At 53.1% G+C, this 18638-nt stretch overlaps 1 protein-coding gene across 1 annotated transcript; it reads left to right on the top strand.

The window, feature by feature from the left end:
• Positions 1-8855: 8855 nt before the first annotated feature.
• NXNL2 (nucleoredoxin like 2) lies at positions 8856-15445 on the top strand. Its single transcript, XM_072952578.1, has 3 exons — positions 8856-9027; positions 9124-9459; positions 15192-15445. Exons 2-3 carry the CDS (start codon positions 9158-9160, stop codon positions 15358-15360), a joined length of 471 nt encoding a protein of 156 aa, XP_072808679.1. The 5' UTR covers positions 8856-9027; positions 9124-9157; the 3' UTR covers positions 15361-15445.
• The last annotated feature ends 3193 nt before the right edge of the window (positions 15446-18638 follow it).

The raw sequence follows: 18638 nt of genomic DNA, 5'->3' as shown, positions 1-18638 counted from the left end.
GGCCCCTTGGTCATCGCCTGCCTTTTTTCTTGTCACTGACCTTAAACCAGGCCCCCCACGCTCCGTTCATCTCGGACCTTAGCACAGCTTTCAGATCTTTTGACGGCACTACACTTGCCTAACCTGGTGACTCCTCCATAGATCACAGAAGTAGAAATGGGGGTGAGAGGGTAAGAGATGAGCAGAGCTCTTCCCTGCCTCCCCCTTCCGTCCCCTCGTGAGCAAACTGTGTGAACAAGACAGCATCTAAGGAAGATTCACAAGGAATGCCCGCCTGCAGGCGGGGGCGGGCGGTGACTCTGACCCCCGTCTCGGTGATTAACTGCCCCGGTTCCCTTCAGGACTTCCGTGGCTGAGCCGCATCTTCGGAGACGGTCTCTGGGCGACAGGAGTCCACCGTCTTCCCGGACTGCCGGCATCCTGTTGAAGAGCAACTTTCCTCCCTATCAGCAGTGCCTCTCTCATGCACTGACTTCGGAGCGGCAAGCAGCCAGACCCGCGTTCAGAAACATTCACAGGGCCCGGGATGGGGCCTTGGCCCCCGTCTGCCGACGTCGGAAGGAAGGGCCCTCTGTGAAGCCGGGGCGCTGGGCAGGCTTTTCTCTCAGCAAAAGATAAATTAAAATAATCCCCTCCACCAGCGCGGGCCTGAGGCAGGGGGTGAGTCCCAGCCCCCGTCTGTGCCCTCAGTGACTGAGGGGCTCGAGCTCACACCAGTGGCGTGGTGTGAGGAATCGGTATGAGGCTGACGTTGAACAGGGAACCGTCTGGATGACCCAGCCCAAGAGAAAAGAAAGCATTTGACTTTTTATTTCAATAACTGTATTTTTCACTTCCAGAAGTGCTATTTTTTTCCCCTTAAATCTGCCCACTAATTTTTTTCGTGGCGTCTTGTCCTGCCTGTTGAATCACTTAAAACACACTTTGACATAAAGTGCTTGGAGCAGTGCCCAGTACATCCTAACCCTGCGTAAAGCATGGTTGTGAGGTAATATCCTCAGAGTCAATGGCTGAGAATTTTCTAGAACTGGCAGAAGAGAAATCATTAGATCCAAATGAAGTAAGCAGATAAATAAACCAGCATCGAGACATACTGTGGTAAAACTGCTACTGAGTCCAGACTTGTTCTGCTCGCTGCACGACAGGCCAGTAAATCTGGAGACGAGGTGCTGGGGCAAGGAACAGCGACTTCATTTGGAGAGAGAGCAGACCGAGAGGGTGGCAGAATAATGTCTTGGAGAACCATCCTGCTCCAGTCAGAATACAGGCTCCTTCTACACTGAAAAAAGGGAAGAGGGTGTGGTTGGTTGTTGCAAACTTGTAGGAATTCTTTGTTCTTGCAGCTGTCCTCGTGGGTCAGATCACGGTGTCCCTGTAAATCTCGAGCAAGACAAATGTTATTTTCTATTCTGCGACTTGTTGTCTTTATATAAGTACAAAAGTGTTAATATCCTTAAAGGTCAGAGCCCCGAGAATAGGCTCTCCTGTAAATTGCAGGCTAAAGGCAACATTCTTTTACAAAAGGTGCAGAGCGAGCAGGACTAAGCCTGGAAAACAGGGCGCAGGGTTAGAGCCAAAGGAGCAGATCAATATGGAGTCAGAGTTGTTCTTTTCTGTTACAAAACCTCAGAGCATCAAGACAGAAATGATTTAAGGCGAGGGGAGCAAGAAAAAGCAGATACTTACCCACGTGAACTATTCAAGAAGGAGGAAGAAGAGACATTTTCAGAAAAATGAAAGTAAGAGTATTTCCTCTCACACACAGAGAGCCCTTGTTGAAACCTCTTGTTACCGGCTAAGAGATGCTTACCAATAGGTGGTAAACAGCGTTTGCACAAAGTCAGATGCCAGCAATAAACCTAAGTGTATAGTCGTGATGATTTATATGAAGAGATTAAGCTCATCATGTACAAGAGGCAGATTCTAAGGCTGGATTAAGAAATCCAAGTTCCACAACATTGTAAACTGACTATAACTCAATTAATAAAAGAAAAAAGGAAAGAAAAAGAAATTTGGAGCCAAAAACAAATACATAAAAGAAAGAACTCCAATTTCCAATCTGTTTGCAAAACCAACAACTAAAACATAATGTCACACACACACACACACACACAAATGCTAAATGCAAAGGAATTTAAAATAAAATGATAAAATAGACTAACACTATCCAGAAAAAGATGACATGGCTGTGTGAACATCAGTTATATTCCTCAAGGTCAAATGCATCAACAGGAATAAAATAATGAATAAGGTAATGGCTTTGTTAATTGGTGATACAAAGGAGAACCTTATAAAGAATGTATCATGATCTTAACGTGTAGATAGGGGCTCACCCTCAAAATGTAGGAAACAAAGTGGGCAGGCTTACAACATGATCGACAGATCAGCTATCACAGTGGAAACACGGAGACCATGGTTCTGTGAGAAATCAGGAGATGCATCAGACAGGAAATAGTGAGGGCATAGAAGATTTGAGCAGTACAATCAATGAGCTTGGATTCCTGCACCAAAAGGGGTAGATAGAACGTCCTTTTTTTTTTTTTTATTGCAAATATACTCAGAACAGTTCCAAACACTAGCTGGTTATCAGGTCTCCAAGTTTATCTCAATAAACCCTACCTGAGTGATATCATACAGACCCCATGCTCTGATCATACAGTGGTAAAATCAGAAATTAATAACAGAAGTATCCAAACCCAGCCTTGGATTTAATATCTTTCTAAATAAGACAAATAAAAGGAAACTCCTTAATAAAAATTATGGTGTATTTTTAATTTAACAAAAATTCCCCATCAAAATTTATGTGATGGTCTTCAGGCCGTATTTCAATGGACATGCATATAGCCTTAAATTTATACATTAGAGAAAAGTGGTTGGAAATCAATAACTTAAATATTCAACCCAAGAAAATAAACCCAAAGGAAGGAAGATGGTGGACATAGATATGGGCATAGATGTATGAGCAAATAATAATGAACTAAAAAGTATGAGTGAGGGCAGGTCTTGGTTAACAGAAGACAAATTCAGGCAAGGCTGATAAGGGAAAAAGAAGCAATAATTTTTCAAAAAAGGACCGAATTATGGACAAAGATTTTTAAAGTTATTATGAACAATTTGATGCCTCTCAACCAAACTCTTGGACAAATTGGACAGTTTTCTAGAAAAATAAGTGATTCAAACTCATTGACTAAAATAGGAAATCGGAATAGATCTACAACTATTAAACAAACTGAATTAACAGCCAATGATCTATCCACAGAAACACAACCAAAAAAAGAAAGCCAAGGTGGTTTTATCAGGAACATGCTACCAAACCTCCAGGGAACAGATTGTCTCTATGTTAAACAGTTGTTCTTGAGACAAATAGAAGAAAGGCCCTTGGTGCCTTCCATGGGGCTGGGATGCTCGTGGTTGAGATCCGTTCGAGAGAAGCCTCTTACGTCCCCACGTTAGCTGTAAACAGAGGTCATTAAGTTGAGTTCCTTTACTTCCCAATCAAGCACTTGCAAGCACACAAACCCGGCTGGTGTTCTTACAGGTGGCCATCTGCAAGGGAGCTGCTGGGCCTTTGAGGCACAATTTCTCGTTAGTAGTTTGGTAGCCTAATTCAGATAGGGTATGTGACCTGAACACGTGTCCGAGGACAGTGTGGCGGACTGAACGTGTGCTGCTTCTGAGTCTGGCTGAGCAGTTCAGCTTTCTTACATGTCTCGGTTTCTCCCCGTGACAGCCTAACATCAAAACGCTAGGTTATCAGTCTCTGTCTCGTGCCTGCACCCCCACTGCCCCCAGTCCCCTGGACGAGCAGCATTACTTAATGGTTGTAATGGGTCTCTCTTGTTCTTCAGAGCCGAATAATTGAGCCTCTCATTTCACTAGCAAAAGTTTTATTCAGACCATGTATCAACTTGTTTAAGCCAAATTTAACACAAACCCAGCCACTTACGTTTCCCTAGGTGTCCCGCCCAGGTCCCTCTAGGTCCCTGCCTAGGAAGTGCACCTGGGCCCCTTAAAGCTCGCAGTCCTTAGTGAAATAGCTCAAATACAATTTTCAGATCATCAGTCACTCAAACAATTGAGACAGGCGGGAAGGGGGCAGGGCACAACCACTGGAGGAATGACACAGCAATTGAGGACAGGACATGAACTGGTTAGAAACAAGATGGCGGAAGACAAGGAAGGGAGATCTCGCCCTCTCTCTCTGCCACGTGTGGACACAGTGGGAAGGTGGTCTAAAAGCCAGGAAGAACATAGATTTCTGCCGTTTAAGCCACCCAGCTGGTGGTCCTTTGTTATGGCAGCCCGAGCTGACTGAGACACTCTGCCATCTTCTCTCCGCACCTGCACTTTCTGTTCCAAGCCATCCGATGAGCAATCCAACTGCTTCTCGAATCACCTCAAAGCATTACTGGGAAGAAGCTGGTGGGACCAAGGGGCACTTCTTTAGTCCGACACTAGGTCTGTTTTGGCCACTAACCATTAAGTCATCTCTGAGAAGCCAGCGCCCATTTGGGATGACCTGCCCATGGCCCCACGGCTTGTCACTGACAAACCCAGGCTTCTGCCTGTCACTTCAATGCCCTTTCCCTGCCATGGACCAACCACGATTTTGAACATGAGTCACGAAGACCTCATGATACCAGTCGCTGGGAACAAATATTTAAAATACAGAAAAATAAGTAACATAAGCACGAATATTTAAAGCCAGGAAATTCAGAATGTGATATTTGCACACTGGGATGTCTTATTTGTTTGCTATGTTGATCAGAGCAGAAAGTTTCCATAGCTCTATTTGTGTATTCATAAGTGGTAGTGGAAAGAAATGAGTCATCGTTTGTACATTTTGGCAGTGGAAGGAAAAAGTCAACTTCATGTCAGGCAGCCCAGAGCCCCACGTCCTTCACAAACTCCTCTTTTAGCATGGAGCAGCAAAAGCGGGCCTGAGAAGAGGTGCACCGATCTGGGAACTTCTCAAATACTCCTGCTTAGAAGAATAGTTTCTCTAATGAGAAACAGCCTTGTTCAGAAGTGGGGGGAGCTTGCATGCTGAACATAGAAAGGCAGAGCCATAATTTTATTGTACCTTTTTACCCCAGACAGCCTTTGATGACCCCATGTACCCAGCCAGTGTTAGCTCTGGAAACACCCTGCCTTTAGCTGATGCCATGGTAATAAGCCAACTAAGGTGTCACAGCCTTTGATAACTGCTCAAAAGAAACAGAGCCAGACACTAGTTAAAGGCAACTTAGACAGGTTTCACTCAGTACTAGTGCAACAGGGAAAAGAGTGGAGCTCATTTCCAAATGCAAGGAAGAGTGGAAGTTTATGGGCAACAAAAGGGACAAGGGGTCACTGGATGGAAAACTGAGATGGGGGAGGGGGCAGGGCACAACCATTAAAAAAAAATACACAGCAATTGAGCATAGGACATAAACTGGTTAGAACCAACTTGGCCCAAGATGATGGAAGATTCAACTTCCAGTAGATCTTGAGCCTCATTATAGGTTCATTGTAACACATTAGCTGTTAATGCGACACCCACAAGTGCCATGACAGTTCTCAGGCTGATCACAAAAGGACAAAAAGTATGTGGGGCCCGGTTCCTGAAAGTTCCCACCCCTCGCCCAAACTGTTGGAATAACCCCCCCCCTCATTAGCACAGGAAGTTACCCAGCCCCTGAAGACTAACCGCCCCAAACCCTGAGGCCACTTCTCCTGCCTTCTAGGATGGCCTGTACTCTGCCTAGGGGGTGTGTATCTCCCCAAATAAAGTCACTTGGCTATGGCTCACTCTTGATCTCTTTCCTGTGTGAGAATGTTAGAGCAGGCAGAGAGCTAGAAATGAGTAGAGAAAGGAGGACACAGACCACATGGCAGGAATTGGGCAGAAAGGAGGGGCACAGGCCAAATGCTGGAAAACATACATCATGGAAGCACCAGGGGTCCCTGGGCAGAGAAAGAAAAGCAGGAACCTTTGGGCTGATGAAAGGCCACAACTTTTGGCCTGAGACCAACAAAGAAACATCAGAAAAGGCAGGAATTTCCAGTGTCCGAATGTAACCTTTTGCTCGTTATGCCCTCATTTCAATAAAATTAGCCTTGCAGATCAGAAGTCCCCATCATGCACCGATGCCGTGGCACTTCTGATCCAGACTAAAGGAGGACAAAAGCCCCTCCCCCCTTTGGGAAGGTGGAGTTGGGATGATAATCAGGGAACACGACCCCAGACCCTTCCCTCCCCAATGAATATTCCGCCCATTCATTTTTACACCCTGTGTAACTAACTTGCCAAAGAAACTCAGGGCAGCCTCTCCCCTGGGCCTGCCCGCTCTCCCCTTGAGTGTGCTAACCATCCTTTAATAAATCCTCACTTTACTTTTCTTAGCCTCTACATCTTGTCTCTGAATTCTTTCTGGGACGGGACAAGAACCTGGAGCACTGCTTGCCTCCACCGGCAACAAAACCACCTAATCTCCAGCAACAAACCCACTGAGAGGAGACATCAGGGGTGAGCTATTCTTGCTACTTAGCAGGTTTCGTGCTGAAGGCAGGCCAGGCTGGTCAGTGGGGGATGACTTAGCAGGATTCTTTGCTAAGATGGGCTGAGGCAGGCTAAGGACGGGCCCCGAGGAAAGGCCTAGTAGAGCAGAGGGCTCAGAGGAGCCTGTCAAAAGTTCGGGCAAGGAGAGTCATGGACAGAACTGAAGTTATCAGACAGGAGGAAGTGCGGAAAAGGCTGCCCTTAACTTCAGGCAGGAGATGGATGATGGGGTGGCGTATGTAAGTTGCAAACTATTTTTAAAGTGGTGGCAGGTGTCAGGGAGTGGGGGCTGGGTGGGGAAGGCAGGTGTGAGAAGGCCCTCATGGAGTGAAAATGCTGCCCAGCTAGACTGAGATTATCCAGGACACATAAAGCCGATTAGCAGACGCCAGAGCCCTAGGCACCCTTTGATGCCCTGGAAGGAAGTGGGCGATGAACTGATGTCGGATGTCCCAGCCGGGGTTAGGAGTCCTCCTAATCCTGTGTCCAGGACTCCACTGGTGGCTGTTCCTGTGCTCAGCAGAGGACAATGTATAGGAGACTTGGCTCCAGAAGAGGCAAGGAGAGGGTCCTGGGCTTCCTTCTGCCTCTCATGGCACCAGCAGCCCCCTCCCACCTTACGGATCAGCCAGTGGGATGCAGTCAGAGGCAAATGACACAAGATCATGCTTCAGGAAGGGCCCTGGGGAGTTCCTTCCAAGACTGGTTGAGACCATGCATTAGATTCAGAGCTGCAGAATGAGCTGAGCTGCGTCCCTGTGACAGGGCTCTTAGGGCAAGGTCCCCTGCTTACACACACACACACACACACACAGATGCTCAGAGGGGCCACAGAAGGAGGGTCCCTTGGAGAGGAGGGGTGCTGGCCTGCTACTCTCCCCAGGATCTCACCTCCCTGGAGGGCTGTCCCCGCCTCACCATGGTACCCGGGTGGGGCCATTCTCCCAGGAAGGCGCATGCCCCCCTCCCCCAGCACTCTGAGGGTATACAGTATTTCTGCAAATAATCGGGGATTTCTCGGTGGGCAGGTGGCACCATCACTAAAGGAATGTTCTCTACTTTGCTCATGCCGTGATAAAAGAAGAAAAGCCGAACAGATCAAGATGCAGACTTGATGATATTTAGAGTTTAGCTACCTTCATCTTATTTCTGAGTTTTAAGAAAAGTCAGGCACCTCCACAAGCAAGACGTACAGTGCTCATAGTGCCTCTCTTTTTCTCTCTCCGATTCGCCTATAAATTCCCTAGTCTTCCAAGAGGACGGGGAACCAGGGCTTTGGCAGCGCGCTTCCTGGAGCAGCATCAGTCCTCCAGCAGAAATCCCCCTTAGCCCTGGCTCTGCCAAGCGCATTTACACGACCAATCCGGCAGGCTGGGCTAGCAGTGCACAGTGTCCGCGCACTTCCGTCCCATTTCCCTGGGAAGCCGAGGGACAGCCGGCCGCTGGGAGGAAGATCGGGTCTCCGCCGCCGGCGACCACGCCTTAAGCGCGGCTCAGGCCCGCGCGCCGCTGCCTCCCTGCCGCGCTGCCCGCCCTCCTCCGCGGGGCCCGGGGCTCCCGGCGAGGGGACTGCGGTCGGCGTCCAAGGACGGGGTGGGATCCGGTCCTTACCTGTTTGATGTTTTGTTCATCATGAACTCTTTTGCATTAATTTTGAAAGTTTAAAATACTGCATTAGAATACTGCTTATCTTGATCACTGAGGGTTTTTTTTTTAGCGCTAAATCCTTCAAATTCTGCGCCCCACGCGAGTGCCTCAGCCCTCCTGGGCAGGGGGCTGAAGCTGTTTCGCTCGCCGCTGAACCCCAGGGCCGCCTCTGACAGAGCCGGGCACATTAATACCCTGGGTCTCCGAATGAAAAATTCTTTACGAACCGCCTTCGATTTCTTGCAGGCACTCTCCCAGCCTGGGCGTAGTACTGCAGGGCAAACCCCCTGAAAGAATGGGGCCCAGGTCTCCCCATCGCCCCATTCCTGCCTCCTGAAGGTCGAACCGATCTTAACCTCCGGCGGCGGCAAGACCCGTGGGGCAGGCAGGGAGGGATGGAGCGCCGGGTGGGGCGAGCGCAAGGTGGATGGGGCGAGGGCGGGGCTGGAGGGGCTCTGGGGCGCGAGGGAGGGGCGGGGGGGAGGGCGCCCCGCCCGGGAGCGCAGAGGCGGCGTGCCCCGCGGACCGAGAGCTGCACGGGTGGGTGGGAGGCGAAGCGGGGCGCAGAGGAGCGCGTGGGGGTACGGGGCGGGGCGCAGGGGCTGGAGGGCGAGGGGGCGGGGCGGCTCGGCTCCCCGGAGGCGGGTGCTCTGTGTGGCGCCGCTGCAGTCGCCGCATCTGGGTTTGCGGATATCTGTGAACGAACCCCCTGTCCCCAGTGCGGACGTCCCAGCTCCAGCTGGAGGCGGAGACTCAGCCTCGTGCCGAGGTTCGGGTGCCCGGAGGTGCAAAGGGAGCCAGACACCGCCGCCCGCCCGCAGGAGACCGTCTGCCTGCAGGTGGCCAGCCGCCTGCGATCGCTGCCCCCCTCCTCCGCCGCGTTTTCCTGCAGGTGTCCATGAGCCCGTGCTCACCGCCCGGCGTCTCCCCCGCAGGTGTCCTCCCGGACAGGTGTCCCCGCGCCAGGCCATGGTGGACGTGCTCGGCGGGCGGCGCCTGGTGACCTGCGACGGCGCGTGGGTGGAGGCCGAGGCGGCGCTGCAGAACAAGGTGGTGGGGCTGTACTTCGCCGCCGGCCGCTGCGCGCCCAGCCGCGATTTCACGCCGCTGCTCTGCGACTTCTACGCGGAGCTAGTGGACGAGGCACGGCCACCCGCGCCCTTCGAGGTGGTCTTCGTGTCTGCCGACGGCAGCGCGCAGGAGATGCTGGCCTTCATGCGCGAGCTGCACGGCGCCTGGCTGGCGCTGCCGTTCCACGACCCCTACCGGCAGTGAGTGGGGGCCGTGGGGAGGTGCTGGGAGAACGTCGGGCGCGCCCCCAACCCGCGCCCCAATTCCGGTCCCTGCGCTTCTCTTTGATACCCCGACCCCTACCCTAATCCGTTCGGCCCTCTCTCAGCTACATCGAAGTCACTTGCTTCAGCTTCCCAGGGAGGCTCTATCGGTTGGCAGATGGGGCTCATCCACCTGCTTCACCAGGGGGCTTGGTGAGCCTGGACCCTGGCCCACCCTAGTCTCTGGCTCGGTGAGTCTGAGGCTCTGGGAATCTGAATTTCCAAGGAGCTCTGGTGATGCTGATGCTGTGGTCCAGGGAGACCACTCTGGGAACAGCAGCCCGGGGACGCCCCACCCTGCTGCGCAGGGAAGACGCTGTGGCCCCTTATCTGGAAAGGAGAGGGAGACTCAGAAAGGCCGCTCAGGTCAGAGCTGGGGATTGTGGACTGACTGACGTGGGTCGGTAGGACGGGGCTGCGGGCCACGGGCTGGGGGAAGGGCCAGGACTCAAGGGGCTGGGCGAACCCGGTGCCGGCCACGCTGCGGTTTTACCGTCACTGACAGTGACTGAAACTTCATAAAAGCATCTCTGGCTCCTGCAACTGGAGGAAGAACCAGGTTCTTGGACTTACGAGGGGACGGATGTCAAAGGTGACAAAAATCTTTGCTCCCTGAAGGGATCTTGCCCCACCCCTGCTTCCGAAAAGATGTGACAAAGAGCCCCTCAGCTCTTTTGGGTTTTGGAGTTTATGAACAAGCTAGAAACTGAGCCTAGTGCTCTAGTGGCTGTGGTCATGGGCTCCTCGGAGGGGAGGAAGGAGAAGGTGAGGGGAGGAGGGAGGAGGAAGGAGAAGGTAGCAGGAGGAGGGAGGCGGAGGGGGGAGGAGGGAGGGTCGGGGGAGGAGGAGGGCTGTCTGGAGGATTGGCAGAGGGGAAGATGGCATGGACACCCACTGTCTGGCATACCGGGATCTCCTGTGGCATAGGAGTCCAGATTTAGGTTTTTTGCCCCTCACAAAGTGCATCACCCCACCATCCCCTTAGTAGATAGGGAGGTGAATTTCTGGATTTGCTTTAAAGCAGTATGTGTTGATTTCTCTGAGGATTAGTATTCAGTTGTGACATTATCCTCCTCCCCCCAGATTAATTATTCTGAGATGACTTTCCTTCTGGACAATTAAAAATGGGAGCTAACTTTGGAAAGTTCCCTGGAGGAGTAATTTTCCTCCAGCGCATGCTTTTGGTGCTGTCGGGTAAGATATGAGGCCCAGGGGTGCCTGCTTCCCGAGGCCTCATTCACTGGCAGGACTGAGAAAGTCTCATCGACAATAAATCCAACTGAACGTGTTACTCAGAGGAAAGACTCATGTAGCTTCACGTCTAGTGGTGGTTGTAAAATGAGTTTGCATTTGCTTAGCGTTCAAATTACGCACAGCTTTGGAAAGAACACACTTAGTTTTGAAAGTGACAGGACTAGTAGTTAGTAATGAGGCAAAGAGCCCGGGCTCTGGGACCTGCTCGTGGCGTGATCGTGGGCAGGGTATGCAGTCCGAGGACAACGACAGGTCACGTGACGCAGGAGCCCTGAGCCCATGCGCAAATTCAGAGCCGTGTCAGTAGCGGGCGTGTCAGTGCTTTGCATCAGTAGCCCGTTTCACAGATGCGCTGTGGAGGCTCAGAGACCAGTGCTCCTGGCTCGGGAACCTGTCCTTTCTTGCTCTGGCTTCCTCTTTGTGGGGACACTAAGCCTCGGCGTCCCCTGCACCGCTTCGCTGGGGGTGGGGGTGGAGGTGGGGGACGTGCCCGCTCCCTCTGATTTTCTGGGTTACTGGGTCAGGGGCTCAGCAGTTCAGGGCGCAGGCACTGTGCTTGGGCATCCTGACCTCAGAGGAATCTGGGGGTGCTTTGTGGGGAGAATTTAGCTTTGTGCCTCCCCCTTCCCAGGCTCAACTTTGTTAACCCTGTCATTGCAATTCGTAAGTTAGGAAATGCAGTATTCTGGGGGCAGTTTTTGGAGCTATGCCCGAAATTCTGCTAATCCTGGCCTGCATTTTGGAATCAGATCACGGGCAGAAGCGGAAATGGCTGCCATGAACGAGACCTACGGAAGGTGGGAAGTCTGCAGACAGCCTTTTGGGAAGTTGTTAACGTGTGCAAGGCGTGGTGTTCGGCTGGGGCTGTGAGAAGGTGTGGCCCAGACAGCAGGCACCCGTCAGTCATGGGCTGTCTTCCTTCAGTGGCCGAAATGCTCCATCCAGTGTCCCCTGGATCTCCTCTGACCTGCCTGAGGCTCAGAAGGAGATAAACCATCACAGGGCCCCCATGGGGTTAGCCCGGGCGTGGCCGGAGGCAGCTCTGCTGCAGATGCACCTGCAGGAAGAGAATGCCGAGGGCCACTCATCTGTCCTCCAGGTTGCACAGGGCTCGGCTGCCCAGTGCAGCCCCACACGAGACCCGGTGATGACTGCCGCCTTCTGCCTTGAGAGGCCCGTGTTTACTGACGTCCCTCAGCTGAAGGCAGTGCGGGCACAGGGCCCGCTCTCAGGTCCCACCCAGGTGCCTGTGTGCAGGTGGACCAGAGGCCTGAGTGAGGGAACAGGCTCGATGGGCACAGTTCCATCCCACCATCTTCCTTCCCTTTGTTAAGGGCCCGAGACTCAGGTAACAGCTTCCAGCTTCGCCAGCAGGAGTTTCTGTCCTGTGCTCCCAGGCGCACGAGCCCCATTCAGTAGTGGGTTTGCATGGATTTTATGATTGTTCCTTGAAGACACTCACACCCACGTGGGCTCTGGAATGTCGGTGGACCCCAAGGAGGTCTGGAGTGGACCTGCCCATGCCTGCATTCTCTGGGTCTGACCACTGCCCTTGGCCATGGGCCAGGTGGATGGAGCACCTCAGCTTCAGGCCAACAGATTTTGGCTGGATGGAAAAGACAGCTGGCCATGGCTTCCTTTTGGGGATAGAGGACCGCTCTGTTAGAGCCACTCACTTGGTGGGTTACGGCCGGTGCTTATGCTCAGCGTCTAGCCTGCCTCTCCACCCCTGCCCCACTCCAGGTTCCCAGCCCCTCCTGACTCAAGACGTCCCCATCCAGGCACTGCATCCTCTGAGTCTGCGACTCTCCAGTGCTTCCTTTATCTTCCTGCTCATTAATACTTTGTTCATTAAGGCCCTGGACCAGTAGAATATGCTAACTGGTCCCCCGGGCCTTGGTGTCCCATCTGACGGACTCTCGTTCAGGTACCTGCTTCGTTTCATTGAACACAGGTCTGGCCCTGTCTCGCCCTGTCCCATCTCTCTAGTACTTCCTGTGGTCCACAGGGCTCAGCCCATGTCTCCTGCAGGCCCCCTTCCCACATCTGACCCACACTCACCTTGTTTCCTGTTGCCCCCTTTCCCCCATGCTCTGGCCAGACTGCACAACTGATGTTCCAGAATACTCCACACACTCTCCCACCTCCAAAGATCATACACATGCCACATCCCCTCAACCCTGGGGCCCCCACTTATCTGCCTGGTAGTTCCTCCTCCTCCTTCATGCCCCTGGGGACACTAGGAGCATTTCTGGCCCAAAGGCCTGTGCCCTCTAGCTCGAGCCCAAGGCCACTGCTGTGCTAGGAGTGTGTGTCTGGGACTGGGGTCTCTCTGTAGCCCCTAAGGTTGGGCCAGAATTGTTCGGCGATTGGCGCCTGCAGGGCTCTTGTTTGATGGATGCTTGGAGCAAGTAGAGAGATTTGCTTGGTAACAATCTGCCTGTGGCTGAGATGGAAAGAGACTGGAGCCAGAAGTTGCCATGGCAACCCAGAAGCCGTTGTGCCAGGGACAAGGATGCACTGCATTAGGTGGAGGTGGGGGGAGCCAACACTGCAGCGGCACCCAGGGCGAGGAGGAGCCAGGCTCTCGGGTTTCCCCCAAATGGTCGAAATGCTCAGTTATCACTTCATTGCACCAGCAGCAAGGCTCTTTCTTCTCTAAGGCCTGGCCTGTTCTCTCTAGACACAGCGCCCAGAGGAGAGGGAGGTGACTTCGGGGGAGGAAGGTGGTTGGGTGCCTCTCCCGCTTGGCGCCAAGGTTACAGCTGTCCCCAGGCAGAGGCTGCCAGGGTGGGGATTTGAGGGCCCACTCGGTGACTCTGAAGGTAAGCTGGAGCAGCGAAAGTCTACTCAGACCTCCTCCCCGCTCCTCAAAGCCTCGCCTGGTTCATGATAAGAACTGTGTCTTCCTTTTCTCCTTGTCAGCCTTGACAGAGCCTCACTCTGCTTCTCAGTCGTTCCTGAGAACGGGTCTCGTTTCGTCGCTCAGCCCGCGTTGATTCATTTCCTAGTTCGGTGATCTCTGGCCTCCGTCCTTTGCCTGCTTTCTACTTCCCGTGTTTGCTCCATCATGGTTTTTTGAACGTCTCAAATTGAACGCAGAACTCACCCATTTAGAGGCCTTTCAGGTTCGGGTGTGAGTGTCTGAGACACGACCCTCTCGACTGCGTCATTGCATCTGCAGCTGGGGGCCCACGGTGTGCTCCGCGTCACCCTGCTTTAGTTGCTTTGTGTGTCTGCATGGCTGTTTCATATATAACACACGGTTATTTCGTTCTTAACTCATTCCAAAAATTATTTCTTACTGGTTTCCAACTGCATTATGTTATGGTCCGATTAAGTGGCTTGTGTACCATTGATTATTTACAATTTATTAAGATCCCTTTAAGACTGGGGACATAGCTGGTTTTGTCACTGTTTCATAGACGTTTGGAAACAAGGAGCAGTCTCTCTTCCTTGGGTGTAGGCACTGTGGCTTTTCTTTTTTATTTTATTTTTTTTCCTGCTGGAATGAAGATTTGTCTTGGACCTGGATATCGGGCAGCAGCAGGAATACCCTGACAGAGGTGTCATGGGGGACATTTGGTAACAGGAGGGTCTCAGGTGCATCCTTCCTTCCACTCAAGTTTGCAGTCCGGAGGGCGACAGATGAGGGAAAGCAGATTACAGCTAACGCAAGACCCCGGCAAGCCAGCCGTGGTCCAGGACCGGGATTTTCACTCAGCTGTCCTGTCTTGAGGGCAGTAATCCCTCGAGGGTTATGAGGATTTGCAGAACTGAGAACGAGGACACTTCTTTCCCTAAAAGAACACAAGTAGTTTTGTAAAAAGGCTTCTCGAGGGGTTACACACGACGGTAAACGTATCCAAGACAGGTTTCATGCACAGCGCTGACCGGTGTGTCCCTGAGTCCGCAGGGAGGAACTCTAGCAAGGCTTTGCGCTTCTCTGGAGCTCAGGGAATTTAAACTTTTACCATTATACGTACCTGACACAGTTCAACCGCTTGAGATGCAGGAGAGCATATACATTCGTGGGGTTACTTGTGGGCGTGAAACTGCACTGCGCGATTCGGCAGCCACTAGCCACCTGTGGCTCCTTAAATTTAAAGTCAGCTAAGGCAAGCAGTTCCGCTCCTCAGGCACCCCAGCCACGTCGCAGGTGCTCGGCAGTCGGCCGTGGCCGTGGCCGTGGCCGTGGCTGCGGTGTCGCGCTGCGCAGGTGCCCAACAGGCCCGTCGCTGCGGCCCCTCCTCCGGGCCTGCCCCGGCTTGGGCGCGGCCGGCCGGCAGCGGGGAGAGAAGAGGCGCAGAGGGGCGCCCGGCGCAGCAGGCGGGCGGGGGGCGCTCCGAAGAGGCCCCCGCGCGTGCAGCAGCCGGCCCGGCCTGCTGACCCGGCCGCCCTCTCCTCCCCCGCAGTGAGCTGAGGACCAGGTACCGCGTCACCGCCACCCCCAGGCTCCTGATCCTGAAGCCCAGCGGGGAGGTCATCACCGACAAAGGGCGGAGGCAGATCCGGGAGCGGGGCCCGGCCTGCTTCCGGAACTGGGCGGAGGCGGCGGACATCTTCCAGAACTTCTCCGGGTGAGCTGGGGCGTGTCCGGGCGCGGACCGGCGCGCACCGCTCTGCGCACGCCCAGCGGGGCCGGGAGCCGCCCCCGCCGCCCCCGCCGCCCCCGCCGCCCGCTCCGCCGCCGTAGAGGGCGGGCGCGGCTCGGGGGCCCCGCAGCCGTGCGGGGGGCCGGCCGCGCTGCTGTCAGCGCCGCTCCCTCCGCGAGGGCGCGGGCGGTTTCACACCTGGCCGCCGGAAAGCGTCGCGAAACGTGCACCCACACAGCCCCTCGGGTAAAGAAACGCATTTACTGATACTTTTTCTGGAGACGTCTTTATTTTAATGACATGCTTCCGCAACTGTATTTATTACTAACGTTTGCAGAATCTATTTGCTTTAATAAACAAACCTATTTGCACCCGGAGTCCCGAGTTCCTTGCTTCTCCTGGCGGACCAAGCGCCCTTAGGCGGGAAGTGCTCGAGACATACCGCGCTCGCTCCGTTCTGTTTTTCAACGGGGGCAGTTTTTTTTTTCCCTTCCAGCTTTATTATGTAGAATTATTACAGTCCGACCGCACATGCACATTATACTGCGTGTAAATACATATAAACAGTACCCTGCACGTTTTTTAGTTTTCATATATGTACTAATTATTGTTTCTAAGAACAGGTTAGGTCTTTAGCTTTTTAAACTTACACAGTTATCAAAGGAGTAAAGCCAACCACAAAATAAGAATCAACAGAAGGCGGAAATCCAATTACCGACAGTCAGATGCACTTAACACACATTCAAGAAATCAAAATAGTAATTAGTTCACTTGTGTCATCATTATTGTTACAATTTTTTAGATTCTTCATATAAATGATGTTATATGGCATTTTTTTTTATTGAGTCTTCTTGGGGCACTTTTTCTCCCTTTGTTTTCTTCTTACGCTTCCTTTAAATAGCATCACAGTATCTTAGAAATAAAAGAAAATCTCAAGGCTGCATAGTCACGTCTTCAAGATCAAACCTCCACATCTTCAAAGATGCTGATCAATCCAGGCAAACAAAATCCTCACACAATCTGCTGATAGCACGAGGGCTGTGAGCAGGGCCCTTTACCAGCGCCCCGGCCTCTCGTCTCGCTGGTCCACCTGCTGGAGACGGCTACCCGCCTTCTGATCCACACAACTGAAATCGTGAAATACCGGGCACCCACCTCTGGCCCGGTTTCCGTTTGCCGCCCACTTGGCCTGCTGGGTCCCTCAGCTGTGAATTTGGAGCAAAAGTGTCCCTTGTAGGACGCAGGAATCCCTGAGTTCCCCTAACGAGGCCCTCTGCGGAGCAGTGCGGGCCACCTGCTGAACCCAGGATGTGACTGCTGAATCCACAAGGGTGAGGCCACGCCATTGGCTTCCTTAGAGCAGGACTGGGGACCCCACGGTGAAGTCCCATTGACCCCCCCTCACCCCCAGTCAGATTATCACCACAGAGGCTGAGACCCAGCGTCACCAGGGTCCAGGGGTTGACTAAAGGCATGTTTGGTGGAACTAACTCCTTCATTATTTGCCCCAGAAATAAAGTATAAAAAGTGCAATTTTCTTCTCCAAACACCTAATCGTGGTATTTTTTTCCAGCACCATAGTGTTAGTTACCATCTTTGTCACATCATGTGGTTACCATTTCTTTTTTGTGGTGAAAACATAAGATCTAATTCTGTATTTTTTTTTTTTTAATTTCTCTAATGGAGGTACTGGGGATTGAACCCAGGACCTCATGCATGCTAAGCACACATTCTACCACTGAGCTATTCCTACCCCCACAATTACTGTATTTTAAATCGTACATTCTTAGGGGTGGGTGGGCATCTCTTGCAGGTGCAACATCCACAAACTGTGCATGCATGTGTGTGTGTCAACCACAACCAGACTTCCTAAAAAGTAGAGGTACGCCCCTCCTGGTAAACACGCTTATTAGTCGCCATGAGGGAGCCCCAGCACCATGCTGACTCCCGGGGGCTGGAGCAGCAGCCGCTCCAGGGTTGCGTGTGGCTTGAGCATTCCACAGAGGAGGGAGGGAGGGGTCCCAGGCGGAGGCCACCCCACAGCTGCCCCAGCCCTGCAGGGCACGTGCCTCCTCCCTGAGGGCATGGCTCAGGCTGGGAGAGTGATGTGTCCTGTGCGGCACTGTTGTTCCCAGAAGACATTCTGTTTACTATTCTAACATCCCTTATAGTTATTTTTTAAATTTTTAATTCAGGCAGAGTATTTCCAACCTTCTATCAGAGAACAATGGAACTGGTTGCTGTTTCTACGGGTGCCTTCGGCCACTTGTATTACAACAGCAAAATATGCTCACTGCAGAAAAGCAGGCGGAAAAGTCCTGTCATCCAAAGGTAAAGCCACTGCACGTGTGTGTCCCACTAAGGTCCCCGCCGTTGTGCTCCCTGTGAGTCCTCTTTGCTTCCCATCTTTACCCTGCACCCCTGAGGCCCTCCTGTGGTCGTGGACCACCAGCAGCACGATGGCTGTCGACAGCCCCAAGTGCGGGCTGGGGGCGGTGGGACCTGTAGCATCCTGGCTGTCGTGGTCGGCTCGGGCCGCCCCCACAAAATACCGCTGATAATTATTTCTCAGGTTCTGGAGTCTGAAGTCCAGGATCACGGCGGTGTGCGGTGGGTTCCTGGCGAGGGCTCTTCTCTGCCCGCACACGTAGGGAAGTGGAGAGAGAGCTCTGACATCTCTTCTTCTAAGGGCACTTGTCCCACCGGGGCCCATCCTCACGCATTGTCAACCCTCCGCACCTGCCGGAGGCCCACCCCCAGGTATCATCACACTGTGGAGGGGGGGCTGCAGCGCGTGAACCTTAGGGGCACACACTCAGATCCCAGCAACGGCCCGGCCCGGCCCGAGCCCCGCTTTTCCCTGGGATCCCCGGGTGTCCGTGTGCACCGCATTAGAGAAGCACTGCTCTCCGTGTTGAAGTCACTGCATGGAGCCCAGGGTTGTGGCATCTCTTGTCACACCCAGGCTGTGTGATGAGCAGGCAGTTCTGGCTGCAGCCTGAGGACGCCCAGCCGCGCTCTTCCTGCAGGGCCATGGGCCACCCCGGAGGTCCCCACGGTTTCACTGGTGTGTGCTTGTGCCGGGCAGCCGCCAGGAGAGCACACACACACACCACACAGACACACATACGCACCCACTCCACACGCTGCACACTCACACCGTATACACACCACACAGACACACAGCCTAAATGCACATACACACCCACTCCACACGCTGCACACCACACACACTCACCACACCATATACACACACACCACACACAC

Source organism: Vicugna pacos, chromosome 31 (assembly GCF_048564905.1).
Source record: "Vicugna pacos chromosome 31, VicPac4, whole genome shotgun sequence".
Taxonomy (NCBI): domain Eukaryota; kingdom Metazoa; phylum Chordata; class Mammalia; order Artiodactyla; family Camelidae; genus Vicugna; species Vicugna pacos.
The sequence above is the reverse complement of the archived record's forward strand: the minus strand, read 5'-3'. Positions and strand labels throughout refer to the sequence as shown.

Excerpts from the sequence above, each read along its gene's own strand:
- NXNL2 (XM_072952578.1), top strand. The coding sequence starts at position 9,158 with ATGGTGGACGTGCTCGGCGGGCGGCGCCTGGTGACCTGCGACGGCGCG. Across the intron at positions 9,460-15,191 it reads TTCCACGACCCCTACCGGCA|TGAGCTGAGGACCAGGTACC; the intron begins GTGAGTGGGGGC and ends CCTCCCCCGCAG.